A 16,110-nucleotide genomic window follows, 5' to 3' on the forward strand; every position below is an offset into this window, starting at 1 on the left:
AGCTGGAAAAGATCATGCTTAGTGAAATAAGCCAGAAAGGAAAAAATACCAGAGGATGGTTTCACTTATAGCAGGAATATAACAGACCAGGCAAGAAAATAATAATAATAATGAACAGCTATATACCAGAGATATTTTATGGGAATGGAGTGGGGAATGGGATCAAAAACAGTTGGGGAAGGGAAATGTACTGGACTATGGTGATGGCACATGGGTGATTTGGTGATGGGAAGCCCAAGGGGACTACAACTGAGATGGAAAAATGCACAAAATGATGTAAAAATAAATCATTATATTATTCATTTGAAAATGGGTAGAACAGTTAAAAAGACACTTCTCTGAGAAAGAAATGAGAATGACCATCAGATATATGAAAATGTTCTACATCATTAATTATCAGGGACATGCAAATCTAAACAACAATGAAAAGCCACTTATTAAAAACTGGGAATAACACATGCTAATGAGCATGTGGGAAAAGGAAATCCTTTTACACTGTTGGTAGGAATATAAACTGATCCAACCACTATGGAAAGCTGTGTGGAAGTTCCTCAAACACTAAACATGGATTTATCATATGACCCAGTGATTTCACTAGTAGGAAACTATCAAAAACACAGAAACATTAATTCAAAAGGAGACCTTCAATCTTCTGTTTATTTGAGCACTATTTACAATAGTTACGATATAGAAACAACCTAAATGTACCAAAACAGATGAGTGGATCAAAAAGTGGTACATATATATAATGAAATATTATTCAGTGATCAGAAAAGACAACCTCATGCCATTTGCTGCAACATGTATGGAGCTGGAAGGGATTATGCTAAGCTAAATAATTCATATGTAAAAAGAAAAAATATTGGATGGTTTCACTTATATGTGATATATCGTGCATATAGTGAAACCAAACAAAAGGTCAAGGAAAGATAAATGCGCAAGTTGACCACAAATCTGAGATATATAGCAAAGGGGTAGGGGGCGGGGTAGGAAAGAGCACAAGGGACCATGGTGAGAGTTGTTTGGTGATATGGTAGTGGGAGAACTATGGGGACTACACCTAAAGGGTGAACCCAAATGCAGTACAGAAATGAACAATTATTTAAGAGACTAATAATAAAAAAGAAACAGAATCCAACTTTCTGCTACCTCCAGGAAATGCAACTAAGCCTCAAAAATAAATATAAAAAGAGTAAAGTGTTGGAAATAATCCCACAATTAAATGGGACTCAAAAGAAGGCATGAATGGCCAAACTTATATTACACAAAACAGATTTCTAGGTTAAAAAAAAAGTAGTACAATAGGAATGGATACTATATTCATGACTAAGGGAAAATTACCTGAAGAAGACACAACAGTCATCAATCTATACTCACCAAATGAAAGAGAACCAAAATATATTAAGCAACTGCTATCAACTCTGAAAACAGACATTGAAATATATCACAGTTGTAGTAAGGGAAATTAACAAGCCACTTTCAACAAAGGATAGATCAACTAGTCAAAAAATAGGGACAGACTAATCTTAAACAAACATCTAGACCACATAAGTCTAACAGAGATGTATAGGTTATTGCATCTTTGAACAACTGAGTATGCATCCTTTTAAAAGTGCAGATAGAGGTCCCTCCCTGGTGGCGCAGCAGGTTAAAGCACAGCACTGAGAAGCTAAAGCCACTTCCACATGAGTTCAATTCCCGCCTGTCCCGGAGGAGACCACATGGCATGGCAGACCTCTCCTGACCCGCCTGCTGCTCCCCTCAGCAGTGTACTTCATCCATCTGCCTGTTCTGCTCCCCACTCTGTCTCTGGTGAAGTCTCTCGCTGCCCCTGCACCTCTGGCCTGTACCCCAGTTCTGTATGCATAAATAAATAAATCTTTAAAGTGCATATAGACAGTTTACAAGATTAGCCATATATTAGGTCAGTAAAAAATATTGGCAAATTCAAAAAGACTGAAATCTTAGCAAGTATCTTCTCTAACCACAAAGGTATCATACTAGAAATCCACCACAAAACAACAACATATACACACACACAGAAAGACAACGTCAAATACATGGAAATTAATGATAACATTACTGAAAGAATACTGGATTAGTGAGAAAATTAGAGAAGACATAAATAAAACATTTCAACAAATGACAATGGTCACATAACACTGCAGAACTTATGGGATGCAGCCAAAGCAGTAATAAGAAGAAAATAAATAACAACTCAGACCACATTAAGAAACAAGAAAAATTCAAATAAATAACCTTCTCTCTCCACTTGAAGAGTTAATGAAAGAGGTACGAACAAACCTAGAAGCCAACAGAAAAAAAGTAAATAATAAAAGCTAGAACAGAAACTAATGAATTAGAAGTTAAAACGACAGTACAAAGGATTAATGAAACTAAAACAGGAGAATTTTCAAAAGATATATGGGAAATTCAGAAGATAATAAAAGATGACTATGAACATCTATATGCTAAAATTTCAATAACCTAGAAATGATGGACACATTCTTAAAACTACAGAATCATCTGAAACTGAATAGGGACAATAAAGAAATCCTGAATAAATTAACCAAAAGCAGGGAAATTGAAACAGTGATCAATGTACTTGCTTGAAACAAAAGCCCAGACCAATGCCTGCAAAATTGAGTTTTAGCAAACCTTCAAAGAACTAATTACTATTCTAAAAGTGGAGAAAGAAGAATACTATCAAACACAATCAATGAGGTCAACATCACTCTGACATCAAAACCAAAGAAAAAGGAAACTACAATCAATTTTCCAAATGAACACAAATGCATAAAATCTTCAATAAAATCTTTGTAAGCAGAATCCAATATTGTATTAAAAGTTCAGATTTGTTTCAGGGGCATAAGGATGGTACAACATAAGAAAATCAATCAGCATGATTGACCACATCATAAAAAGAAACAAAAACTACATGATCATGTCAATAAATGTCAATAAAGCATTTGATAAAATACAACATCCATATGTGGGGGTAAAGTTTACCTACCTTAACATAATAAAGGCTATACATGACAAACCAAAATTTAAAATCATTATCAATTGTGAAAAACGTAAAAGCTTTTCCACAAAGATCTGGTATGAAACAAAGATGCCCACTCTAACCACTATTATTCAATATAGAGAGCAATTAAATAAGAGAAAGCTATAAAAAGAATCTTAATTTACAAAGAAGTAAAAATATCATTTTTCACAGAAAACATGATAATATACATAAAGAATTCTAAATATTCTACTGAAAAACTAATTGAAACAGTAAATTACTTCAGCAAAGTGGCATGACATAAAATCAGTACACAAAAATGAGTCCCTTTCATTTATGCAAACAATGAGATAGAAGAGGAAGACATTTTTTTTAAAGCCCCTTCACTATTATAACATAAAATTAAATTCCTACGAGAGAACCCAACAAAAGAGGTGAACAACTCATATAAAGAAAATTACAGGACACTATTAAGAGAAATGGAAGAAGACACAAAAATATGGAAAGACATTTCATGCTTATGGATTGGAAAAGCATTGTTAAAATAGGGATCCTACTCAACAAATCCAACACAATTCCCAGCAAAATTCCAATGACATTCTTCAAAGGAAAAAAAAAATACTATAATTGACATGGAACCACAAAAAACCCTGGATCACAAAACAGTCCTTACAAAAAAAGGTGAAGATTGGTGGTATCACACATCCAAATCCCAAACTATACTACAAAGCCACAATAATTAAAATAGCATGGTACTGGGCCCTCCCTGGTGGTGCAGTGGGTTAAAGCACAGCACTAAGAAGCTAAGCCACTACCGCATGAGTTCGAATCCCGCCTGCCCCGGAGGTGACCACATGGCGCGGCAGACCTCTCCTGACCCGCCCGCTGCTCCCCTCAGCATTGTACTTCATTGATCTGCTTGTTCTGCTTCCCGCTCTGTCTCTGGTGAATCCTCTCACCCTCCGCATCTCTGGCCTGTACCCCAGTTCTGTATGAATAAACAAATAAATCTTAAAAAAATATATATATTGGAGAAAACATAAGCAAAACATTCCATGACATATGCATCAAGAGCATCTTTGTGTACTCATCTCCAGAAGCAAGCAAAACAAAAATTACATAACAATGAGACTACATAAAACAGTTTTTGGACAATTAAAAAAAAAACTAAAACTAAGGCTATCCCTGGTGGCCCAATGAGTTAAAGCACCTCAATGAGTTAAAGCACCGCATTATGAAGCTCTCTGAAGCCACTGCAGCATGAGTTTGACCCCCCACCAGGGAACTGACCCACATGGCCCGGTAGAGCTCCCCTGACCCACCCACTGCTCCCCTCGGCAGTGTATTTCAGTACATCTTCCTGTTCTGCTCCCCTCTCTGGCGAATCCTCTCACTGCCTCTGCACCTCTGGCCTGTACCCCAGTTTTGTATGCATAAATAAGTAAATCTTTAAAAAAAAAAAACCTAAAACTCAAAGAGAAAAGACACCCCCGATGGAAAATTATATTTGCATATCCTATTGTTCATGATCACTTAATGTCAGAGAAATGCAAATCAAATCCACTATGAGATACCATCTCACACCTGTGAGAATGACCCACATTAAAATGTCCAAAGATAATGAATTCTGGTGAGGATGTAGAGAAAAAGTTACTCTAGTATACTGTTGATTGGAATGTTAAATTGGTTCAACTGCTATGGAGAACTGTGGAGTTTTCTCAAAAAACTTCAAATGGATCTGCCATATGACCGAGCATTTCCACTTCTTGGAATCTATGTGAAAAACACAAATACAGTAATTCAAAAGGAAAACTGCACTCCCATGTTCATTATAGCTGTATACAGGCTATTGTAAACAGCCGTGACTCTGTTTACATTCGACAGGATACAGATCAGCCTAACTGCCGAAGATCAGATGGAAGGATTTTGAAGATGTCACACATATATGACACACATACATATTCTACTCAACAATCAAAAGATAAACTCATGTCACTTGCAGCAACATTGATGAAGTTGAAAGAAGTAATGCTAAACAAAAGGAGAAAGATAAAAAAAAAAAAACAAACAGATAGTGTCACTATTAAGTGTAATATAGAAAACCCAAGCCAAGAACCACAGAGGCATATTAACTGCTATTCCTCAAAAACTGACTTAAGGACCTGAAGCATCCAAAGTGGAAAGGGGAAGCAGCAAGAATAGGAACCATGAAGGAAGGAAGCACAGGGCACCATGCTGGTGAACTATGAGCTATTTGATGATGGTTGGCATACAGTGGTGATTGATACCTGATGGACAGAATCCTAATGCTACCACAATTAAAAATTAAACTAGTAAAGTAAAATAAAATTAAACAGTAATAATGTATCTTAAAATAAGTTATAAGATCATTCCATCTCTAAAATTAAGCCAATTATTTATCTGTACTTATGTCAGTCATTTTATTCCATATATAACTTTATCCAAAGACATGTCATTTCCAGTGAAATATCTAAATTTAAATAGGAGGTAGGGAAGTTTGGAACAGGATTCTTTATAATGTGTTAAGGTGAACACAAGCCATTAGTTACATTATTATTGGGGTCAGTGCTCTGACTTTGCAAACATAATAAAGACATAATAAAAGAAAAAGGACCAAAAATTAGCGTCACTGAAATAGTGACTGAATGGAGAGGCCCATTAAGAGACAGGAAAAGATAAGTGATGAGAATAAAGTACAGCTCTATATTCATGGTTTGTTTAAAACTACAGCTCTCTTGAACCCAGAATGTCAGTCTGATAGGGGTTACTGTGGCAATATTTTCAGTGCTAAAGAATTAACAATGCAGCCTTTGTAGCTCATGTGAACGAGGGAATTGTCACTAAGGGAGTAATGCTGAAAGTCGAACTGGAGCTCAGCTCTCTCAAATCCCTGATTTGCTCTGGTTTCTGGACCATGAACCTTGCTATTCCTCAAGGGGCTAAGAAATAGCTTGATTTTATGTATCCTTACTGTGCATTCATCCACTGCCCATGTGTCAAATGCATCATGTGAATTATTTTTATGGAAATTTACATAACTAGCCAGCATGTTTTGAATAAAAATTTTAGATTTTATTTTGGTTCTTCAGTTATCCCCCACCTGAACTACTGACTGTATGAATTCAGGGAATTTATCAATTAATCAGCCCCATATTTTAGGACAATTACAAAGATTTAAAAAATGTGTATATAAATATTTCAAAAAGTAACCAAAACCAAAAACATGAGTCATTAAAATTGATACAAAAAAAACCTATTTAGTTGATTTGCTATTCATAATTGTGACTACTGTTTTGCAAAATTATGAACTTGTCTCTGACCTAGTACGAAATGGAAATCATCAGTAAAACTATAAATGTGAATGAATTTCATAAGGAATGAAAGTATTGTTGATCAGGTAATGTAATAGTAAAAAACTGTAATAAGCATGAGGGGGTTACTATTTACTAAAGATTATAAATATTACCAGGCACTAGGCTAACCACATTACTACATTCTCTCATATTCTTATTTAAGATCAAACACACAGTTTAATTTAGCTTACTCAAGATCATACATAGAGAGATGATTCTCCCTAATCTTACTCTACATATTTACCTGGAATGATTATATGTTCCAAGCTATGAATGATTTCAGTATAAGCAACAACTGTTTTCTTTTCTTTATATATATATATATATATATAAATATATATATATATATATATTGCACAGAACTGGGTGCGGGGGTGGGAGGGTGGTGAGAGGATTCACTAGAGAGCCTGGGGAGCAGAACAGAAAGATGTACTGAAATACAACTCTTGAGGGTTTGGGGCGGAGACAGGAGAGGTTTGCTGTGCCACGTGGACCAGTTCCCTGGCCAGGGATGAAACTCATGCCTGCAGATAACTTGATAGAACTGAGACTTTAACCCCTGTACAACCAGGATGACCTGAAGTGACTATTATCTTTTCTTTTAAGATTTATTTATTTATTCATAGCAGGTCTGGGGTACAAGCCAGAGGTGCAGGGGTGGCGAAAGGCTTCACCAGAGTAGGTAGCAGAACAGGCAGATCAACCAAGTACATTGCTGAGGAGAGCAGCAGGTGGGTCAGGAGAGGTCTGCTGTGCCACGGATCACCTCCAGAGCTGGAGCTGGGAATCTAACACACACTGAGGCGGCTGCTGCTAGCCCGCGTCCTAACCCGTTTTGCCACCAAGAAGGGCCCTAAAGTAACTATTTTCAAGAGACATTACATACCTCTGAGCACAGGAGCCTCTGGTCCAGCCACAGCGTCCTCTCCCGCTTGGGACATAAGTATCTTGGTTGTCTAGTATCGCTGTAGGTGATAATCTGGTATGTACATAAGCACACCAATTCCTAAGGAAGAGATGCTTTTTTGTTAGAAAATCATTGCCAAGAATTCTTTTCATAAACCTGTATTTTAGAGCCCGTTATTAAAAATAAGATATCTTAAAACTGGTATTTAAAATATCTAAGAGACTATAAAATAAACATGTTACTACATTGCTATACTCATGAAAAGTAAAAATAGAAAACAGTAAGAGTAAATTCAGAATAAATTACAGCTAAAATCAGAGTATCTACTGTTTAAATGTGAACTAAAGTCAAAATCCAGCATTGTCCTATGGCAGTGATGATTATTAGCATTGAGATTATATATCTTGTTATGTTCAATTTATCTATTTTCCTCTATATTTGTGAACTTTTTTTTTTTTAAGTGGTGGCTATGGGACATGGGCAATTTGTAAAATTCAGTATTAAAACTGTTCTATGACTATAAAATCAAATTACTGTAAAGTTCAAATCAGTAAGAGATATATGCCCTGAAATTAGTGGGATATAAGAAATCAAGTCTGCTTTAAAATTAAAATAATGCAAAAAAAAAAAAATCAACCTAACTTTGGGATTAAAAAAAAAAATCAACTTACTGTTAAAGGAGAGCACATTAACATCTTCTGGTTTGGATTACTGAAAATGTTTAGGACCAGTTGTACTTCCACAAATAAAGGTGACTCAGTGATTCACCCTTATAAAGCAGGTAGGTTGAGCACAGATGAGGGGACAAAATCAAATCAGTGACTTGTTCATGACCCAGCAAGCTTTGATCCAGTGCACATTGAAAGAGCCATCCAACGATGCTAAAGAGCTCCTGGTGTGACTCATAATTGGTTTTATGCTCCTGGTCAAATAAGCTCATTAAGAGATGTTCAAAATGTAAATATCATTTAGAAACCAAATTATCTGAAAATATAAACTTGAAAATAGAACATTAGCTATGGTATAATGGTGACAGGCAGGAAGATAAATGGAATGATCCCAGATAAGCACTTTGTTTAAATCTAGAAATCCTTTGTACATGTCCAGACTGATTATGGTGAATGGAAAATGGTTACTTTGAAGTGGTTAGCTTTCCATGGGGGTATAACCCCGCCCCCCCGGGGCCCCAAACAGCAGACTGCATTTGGGATTCTCTTTAAAGGAAATAGCTCGTTTGTTTTGTGTAGCAAAGTGTACTGAAAAAAAAAAAGCTTTTATTGATTTTTTTTTCAACTTAATAGGTAAGAGATTTGTTCTAGAGAAAAGCAGACATCTTTGGTTATTTATAAGAAAGAGTTTGCAAAATAAGATGATAGTAAAATGACTCTATTTTGACTTATACAACTTGAAGTCTCTGGATAAAGAACTAAGGAAAACATGGTACATAGAAGATATATTAGGCTTTAGGCTGGAATGTTTCTTTCTTAAGAAAAAAAAAATAACCTAAAATTGATATTGTTCATTTACATTGGTGCTTAGACTTCAGATTAGTAAATTGTTTGACATCATTTGGTAGAAGACTGAATTCAAAATTTTACATTAATAATCTGTGGCTTGAATTGACACATGCACCTTAAAATACTGGCTCCTGAGGATGTTGTCTAGGAATCAAGTTAAACCAGCAATATTCTCACATACATTGAGTGGTACGTAATTACTCTTGGAAGACCTAGATTTTATGTTTAATGGAGACCTTATGGATTGAAGACTTTTACAAACTTGTTTCCTGTCATCCCTTTATGAGATGAACTTTGATATTCAAAATGGAAAATAGGAACAAAATAAATAGACATGACTACTTCTGAAAATGTACACACTTTGATAGAAAGAATTAGATTTATGGAGACATTCTCAAACACCTTCCAGATATCATCTAACACCCAACCATGTTCCCCTGACTTGAGAAAGTGTTACCTCTCAAGGCAGCATTTCTAATGAGGGCTACACAGTACAAATAGCAGCCATGTATATGTGTATATAATTGCATACATTTTGTTAGCAAAAGGATAAAATTTTCAAATGCAGGGCAGTTAAAAATCCACCAATTTCAATGATGATACATGAGATAAGCATATCTTAAATATACCAAAAGTAATAAGGTGTTTGTTATATAATGTGTTTACACTACTTTGGTAAATCCAAAGCATTTATTTTTTTCTCAAACTATACAACAAATCCAACTTCTATGATCAAAACTTTCTTCTTTCTTTGGTGCTAATTATTAATGAGAAATGTGTTTTAAGAGAAACAATTTAAAAAATTATAGCCTAACAAACTGATTTGTGTAAGTATCATTAATTACAGAGGAAAACTATCTTAAGAAAGCCCCATTTATCACACTAGTTGTTACTATATTCATGTTATAAATATGTTCTAAGCTTGACATGCCTTTTGCAGCAACATGCATGGAGCTGGAAAAGATCATACTTAGTGAAATAAGCCTGAAAGAGAAGGAAAAACACCAGATAGTTTCACTCATAGCAGGAGTATAAAGAACCAGGCTAGAAAATAATAATAATAATGAACAACTATATACCAGAGACATTTTATGGTGGTAGAATGGAGAATGGGATATAAAACGGTGGTGGTGGGAGAAGTGCACTGGACTCTGTTAATGGCACATGGTGATTTGGTGATGGGAATCCCACAGGGGTTACAAAATGATGTAAAAATAAACTATTATATCATTTTAAAAAATATGTTCTATGTAAAACAGAACAGATTTTATATAACCCACTAGTCATGTTAAGTGTTCTCCCTTACACATCATCCTAACTTAAAAATATCATTAAAACACTGTGGATATCAGTGGTGCACAGTGGTGACAATACCTAATGGAGTATCATAATATTACCTCAATTAAAATATTAAATAAAGTTAGAAAACAATAAAAATAAAAAGATGAAACTAAAAAAATTGTGGATAAATGTATCAACAGATGAATGGATAAATAAGGTATGATATGCATAGATCTCACATACAAGTACAATGGAATATTATACAGCATTAAAGGAAATTATGTCACATATTACAGTAGGGATGGGTGAACTTAGATGACAAGTACTAAGTGAAATAGCTTAGTCATAAAAGCATACACAGTGTATAATTCAATTTATATTAGGTACCTAGAGTAGTTAAATTCATAGAAAGAAAAAATATAAAGGAGGTTGCCAGAGAGTGTAGAAGGGAGTTTTTTAATGTGTACACCATTTCAGGGACAATGAGGAAGCTCTGAATGAGGATGGTGATGATAGCCATCTAACAATGCAACTGCACTTAATACCACTGATCTGCACACTTACATATGATTGAAATTGTAAATTTTAATCACAATAAAAATATGTACTGAAAATACTGTTGAAAATTCAAAATATTTTAGCATGCCTCTTTAAAATATAAGAGAAATTTGAAGGACAGATAAGCACAAGAAAGAATAAGAGGATAGAAGAAAGGAAATAAAGCTAAGAAAGTAAAAAGAAGAAAAGGGAGAAAAGCAAAAGTAAGAATTTTCTCCTCAACTGCACAGCCTTCATATGCATATACATTCAGTGCCTGTCAGTCAGATTTATGTAATTTCAGATGAAGGACGACTGCCTGCCTAACAAGATTTTCAATCTCTTTCACCACACGCATAGGCAAATAAAAACGAGAGAGTGTGTCTATAGTAATTGTTTTCCTTTCTAATGCCAAATTAAGTGGGTGGAAAAAGGCTAGAAATACCTGCACACATAAAACGAAATAATGAAGGAAAATGATCCCTGAACAAAGAGACATGCAACCCAGATGCTGATTTATAGATGCTGGGTCCAGTCAATCTGCTTTTAGATCTTTACTTTATGACTTTTTAGTTATTAGCTTGTCATTAACAATTACATGTGTCATCTATATAGTAAAGTATAATAATATATACCTAATATTCCAGTGTCAACTTCTAGGAGCATGACATGGATGTGTCTCCAGTCCACAGTGTGCATGGAGTTTGCTTTTTGGATGCAATCTATTTTGCAATGATGGTACATATTAAGAAGGTATATTGAATCAGATAGATATACGTGATATATGCAATAATGCTTAAAACATCTAATATAGGATTGTACTGAGATTAAATGAGCTAATGTAATATATTTAAAATGCTGCTAAATGATTCGGAGTTAAGAGGGGATTTTTAATGAAGAGTTCATATACATTACACACAAATATGCATGCATCCTGATGTTTTTGCCTGCTAGTAAGTACAGGCAGAAGTTTTCACTTCTTTGGTGAACTGATAAAGTTAGTTTAAACATAACTGCTTATATGTAACAGGTCAATAGTAATTAAAAAAACTTTTTGGGCCCTCCCTGGTGGCACAACTGATTAAAGCACAGCTCTGAAGCTGTCCACAGCCACTGCTGCACGAATTGATTCCTGGCCAGGAGGTGACCCACATGGCACAGCAGATGTCTTTTGTCTTACCTGCTACTCCCCTCAGCAGTGCATTTTAGTAGATCCAACTGTTCTGATGTCCACTCTGCTCTCTGGTGAATCCTTTCACCCCCTGCACCTCTGGTCTATACCCCAGTTCTTATATGAATAAATAAATAAAACTTTTTAACAGAAAGCTACCTTCATCATTTATGTGCCACTCACATGATAAAGCTCAGTGTTCAGAAAACTATATATTAAAAATGTCTCAAAATCTGAATGCACTGGTTTGTTGGAAAAATCAGGACATGTTTTTTCTATTTTTCAAGCAAAAATGCATCATGATTTTTCTGACATCCCAATAATTCAAAATGCATATATATAGCATGTTTTTGATATAAGAAAGGAATAAAAAAGAAATATGTACAATATGAAATAATTATTAGAAATTAGAAAAATAATTTATATTTAATAAAATGATTCTTGATATTTAAATTACACATGAATAAAGTATTACATATATTTTTTATTTAGTTTTATTTAGTTTGGGTTAATATTTAAAAAGAGAAGTTCATATTTATGCCTTAAGAAAATTACTATTTTCATACAAAATGTTTATAATACATTAGTACATTAGGTGCCTTTATATAGTCCTTTTTCAAAATAATATACACAACTTAAGCTGGGAGGGAAGTATTCGTTTTATAATATAATCATGTAAAACAATATTTGAAATAAATTCAGAAAAGCTATTGTGCAAAAATTCAGATCACAGGGAGTTTCTTGGAGTTTAATTTTCTGATGAGTTTAGAATCACTTTATATATACCAAATTTTGTAATTAAAGCCTTTTTTTCAGGCATCATTAATTTGTCTTCCATAGTACACACAGTATGGTGAATGTAACTGAATTTTCCACCATCAACCATTGTATAATTTCAGAGTCACAAATTATTGTGTGTGTATAACATGTTCATTCTAAATTTCTAGGAGAATGACATGAATGTTTCCCCACTCCTGGATATGCATGGTGTTTGCTTTTGGGATCCAGTTTATTTTGCAATGATGGTACATATTATGAAGGTACACTGAATCAGATATACTAAGATATATATGTAAACTTCCAATAATATAGAATTTTTTATAATTTGGTTTTATTTAGCATAATTTTACTTAAAACTTCCTTAATGCAGTCTTTTTCATTAAGTTGTTTTATTTAACCTAATCTTGCTTTTACTTCTTTTCCCTACCTTTGACTTTAGCATATCCAGATCATTGCAAACCGTTTCTCTTCCAGTAGGTGTCAGACTTTCCCACTGAGCAGACTACCAAGGCTCTGGAAAGGGATCCTAACAGATACTGTCATGCATTGCTTTTTTGCTTATTCTGATTGTTCCTATAAATTAACTTTTCTAGTATTTCTTCCAAATAGTAATTTTTAAAATAATGTTTTAATATTATAAATATGTATGTAAACACAATAACACCTAATGAAATCACCTGAACTATAAATTGTTAATTTCTAGCATGATAGTACAATTTATGTTCATGTATGTATTAAGAGATATTTAGTGAGTAGAAGTAGCAAAGGAATAAAATGAAAGGAAAATTGTCATAAAAGGATTGAGACACTAAATACATTTCGTCGAGTTTTAGTTTATACTAGTAGAAATGAATGAGATTAGTGCTTCTATAAGAGAGACACGTCATTTTTGACGTGTGAGGGTAAAATGAGAAGTCTACAGAAAAAGGCAACCTGAACTAGGACTCCCAGCCTCCATAACTGTGAAAACAAAAGATTCTGCTGTTTATAACCCAGTCTATTATTTTGTTAAAGTAGCCTGAATGGACTAAAGCAACACAGATGTAACTAATCTGATTTTTCATATCTGAAAATTTTGCATAATTCACATTAAGTAAGCAGAAAAATATTTTGTGTGATATAATTAATTTAAGGATTACTAAGTTTCAGTAATGGTAAAACATTTGTAAAATGAGGTATTGAAAATTTCTATTTATAAGTGATCTAACAAAAGACCTATTAAGTTACCAATTTAGACTAGAAATCATAATTCATTTAACTTAAGTCACCTATTTGTACATAAACAAGCTATTTAGCTTACAGATTAAGAATATAGAAATGAAATTATAAAACAAATTAACCATTAAATTCAGCAAATAAAACACTTGTTTTGTTTCACATTCAATATATTTCATTTCTGGCCTATTTTATTAATCTTTTGTCATATAGGTAACCATCGTGTACACAAAACAAAACAACCAAACTATGGAAAAATTCTGTAGACTAGTCCTAAATTCTGTTCTTTCCCCCAGCTTTTATAAAAATAAAACTCAAGTAATCATATTTCTTTATATATATATATATCTCATATTACCAACTTTGTATTTATTGTCTTAATCTCTGCTTTGAAATCCATATTCATACAATAATCAGTAAGCCTACAGAGAGTTGTTGAGCTCTTTCTTTGTGCCTATCACTGCACTAGGCAGCAAAAAAGAACTAGCATGACAGGCAAAATTACTTTTTCCATTATATGTATGTTCTATTTTGCAAAGACTTAAAATATACACAACTGCCCACATAAATAGACCCAGTAATTTCAAATAAATGCTATGAATAATAACATAAAGGTGAAGAAATAAAAAATGATGTCACTTTGGGTAGTCAAAGAAGGGCTCTTCCAAAAGCTAAAGCTGCATGTGGGAATGGAAGCCTTCATTCTAGATATTCTAGGATGAGTGGACCAGCAGGAGAAAATGGGAGGTTTCTGTGAGATGCATGTTAATTTTATGTGTTCAGTGACTAGAAAGCTCAGAGTGGTTGGAGGAAGTGAAGGAGAATGAGTAGGGAGGCTGGTGGAAGATGAGCTTATGAAGACAGCCAGGGGTCATTTTAAGCAAGACCTGGTGGGCCACTGTGAGGATTTAGGATTTTATTCTAAATGGAATACAAAGCTCCTGAATGATTTTGAACACATGGGTAAAGTCAGATTCCACAGAATGTAATGCCTCTGAAATCAAACATGTATTTTGAAATCATGGTATCTTTCTATAACTATTGATTGGTCAGACAGTGGTCTTTGCCATTGCCCAGGAAATACCTTAACTATTTTCAGCTATATGTACATTTTAGTATATAAAAAAGACATATACTTAAAAAAAAATCTCTAAGGCTAAGAGAAATAAAATATTCTAAGGAAGCATGATGTCATACTCTTCCTTCTTACTTACACCTAAAAGTATGAATGTATCATTACTGGTTATATGAAGTCTTCTTTTTTTTTTTTTTAAGATTTATTTATTTATTCATACAGAACTGGGGTACAGGCCAGAGATGCGGAGTGTGAGAGGATTCACCAGGGACAGACTGTGGGGCAGAACAGGCAGATCGACGAAGTACACTGCTGAGGGAGAAGCTGGCGGGTCAGGAGAGGTCTGCCACGCCATGTGGTCACCTCCAGGGCAGGCGGGGATCGAACTCATGCGCAAGTGGCCTAAGTCTCTCAGTGCAGTGCCTTAACCCACTGCGCCACCGGGGAGGGCCTGAAGTCTTCTTTTTAAAAGATTTATTTATTTATGCATACAGAACTGGGGTACAGGCCAGAGAGGAGGAGGGTGAGAGGAGTCACCAGAGGCAGAGTAGGAAGCAGAACAGGCCGACTGATGAAGTACACTGCTGAGCGGAGCAGCGGGCAGACAGGAGAGGTCTGCTGAACTATGTTTGTCCTCTCCCTGGCTGGAGATCGAAGTTGTGCTACACTGGCCACAAATAGCTTGATAGTGCTGTGCTTTAACTCATTTCGCTACAGGGAGGGCCCAGTTATATGAAGTCTTACATTGGGTGAAGTAAGATAAATTGGATGGAAAGGTTTTAAAGGCCCTCTCCCTCTAGTGCAGTGTGGATTATAGGACACAAGAAGGAAAACTTACTGTCAAGTTCAGACACTTGCAACAGGGTGTATAAGGTGAAGTGACTGAGGTATCTGAAATACGTAGGAGCTAGCACCAAGAAGACCTGAATAAATGTTAAGATACAAAGGAACATGTCATGGATAAATCCAAGGTTTCTAGTTTCTAGCTATGGAACCAATTATTCACTGAGAATGTGAAGATTGAATATGTGTGTGCAGTGGTTGGGGTTTTGAGAGACGTTAATAGTCAGTAAATACCAAGGTTTCATTTCACTTATTATTCACTTATTATTATTATTATTACTATTTACTTATTATCACTTATTATTCACTTATTATTATTATTATTTACTTATTATCACTTATTATTCACTTATTATTATTATTATTATTATTATTTACTTATTATCACTTATTATTCACTTAT

General features: G+C 34.5%; 1 protein-coding gene across 1 annotated transcript in view; it reads right to left on the minus strand.

Moving 5' to 3' along the window:
• MMRN1 (multimerin 1) overlaps positions 1-16,110 on the minus strand; it is a 62,727-nt gene that overhangs the window by 42,045 nt on the left and 4,572 nt on the right. The window contains exon 2 of the mRNA XM_004681121.2: positions 7,268-7,387. Within this exon, the coding sequence (XP_004681178.1) occupies positions 7,268-7,387 (120 nt within the window). The remainder of the gene's footprint in view (positions 1-7,267; positions 7,388-16,110) is intronic.

The sequence above is a fragment of the Condylura cristata genome, unplaced genomic scaffold, assembly GCF_000260355.1.
Source record: "Condylura cristata isolate star-nosed mole 26May11 unplaced genomic scaffold, ConCri1.0 scaffold00012, whole genome shotgun sequence".
NCBI classification, from domain to species: domain Eukaryota; kingdom Metazoa; phylum Chordata; class Mammalia; order Eulipotyphla; family Talpidae; genus Condylura; species Condylura cristata.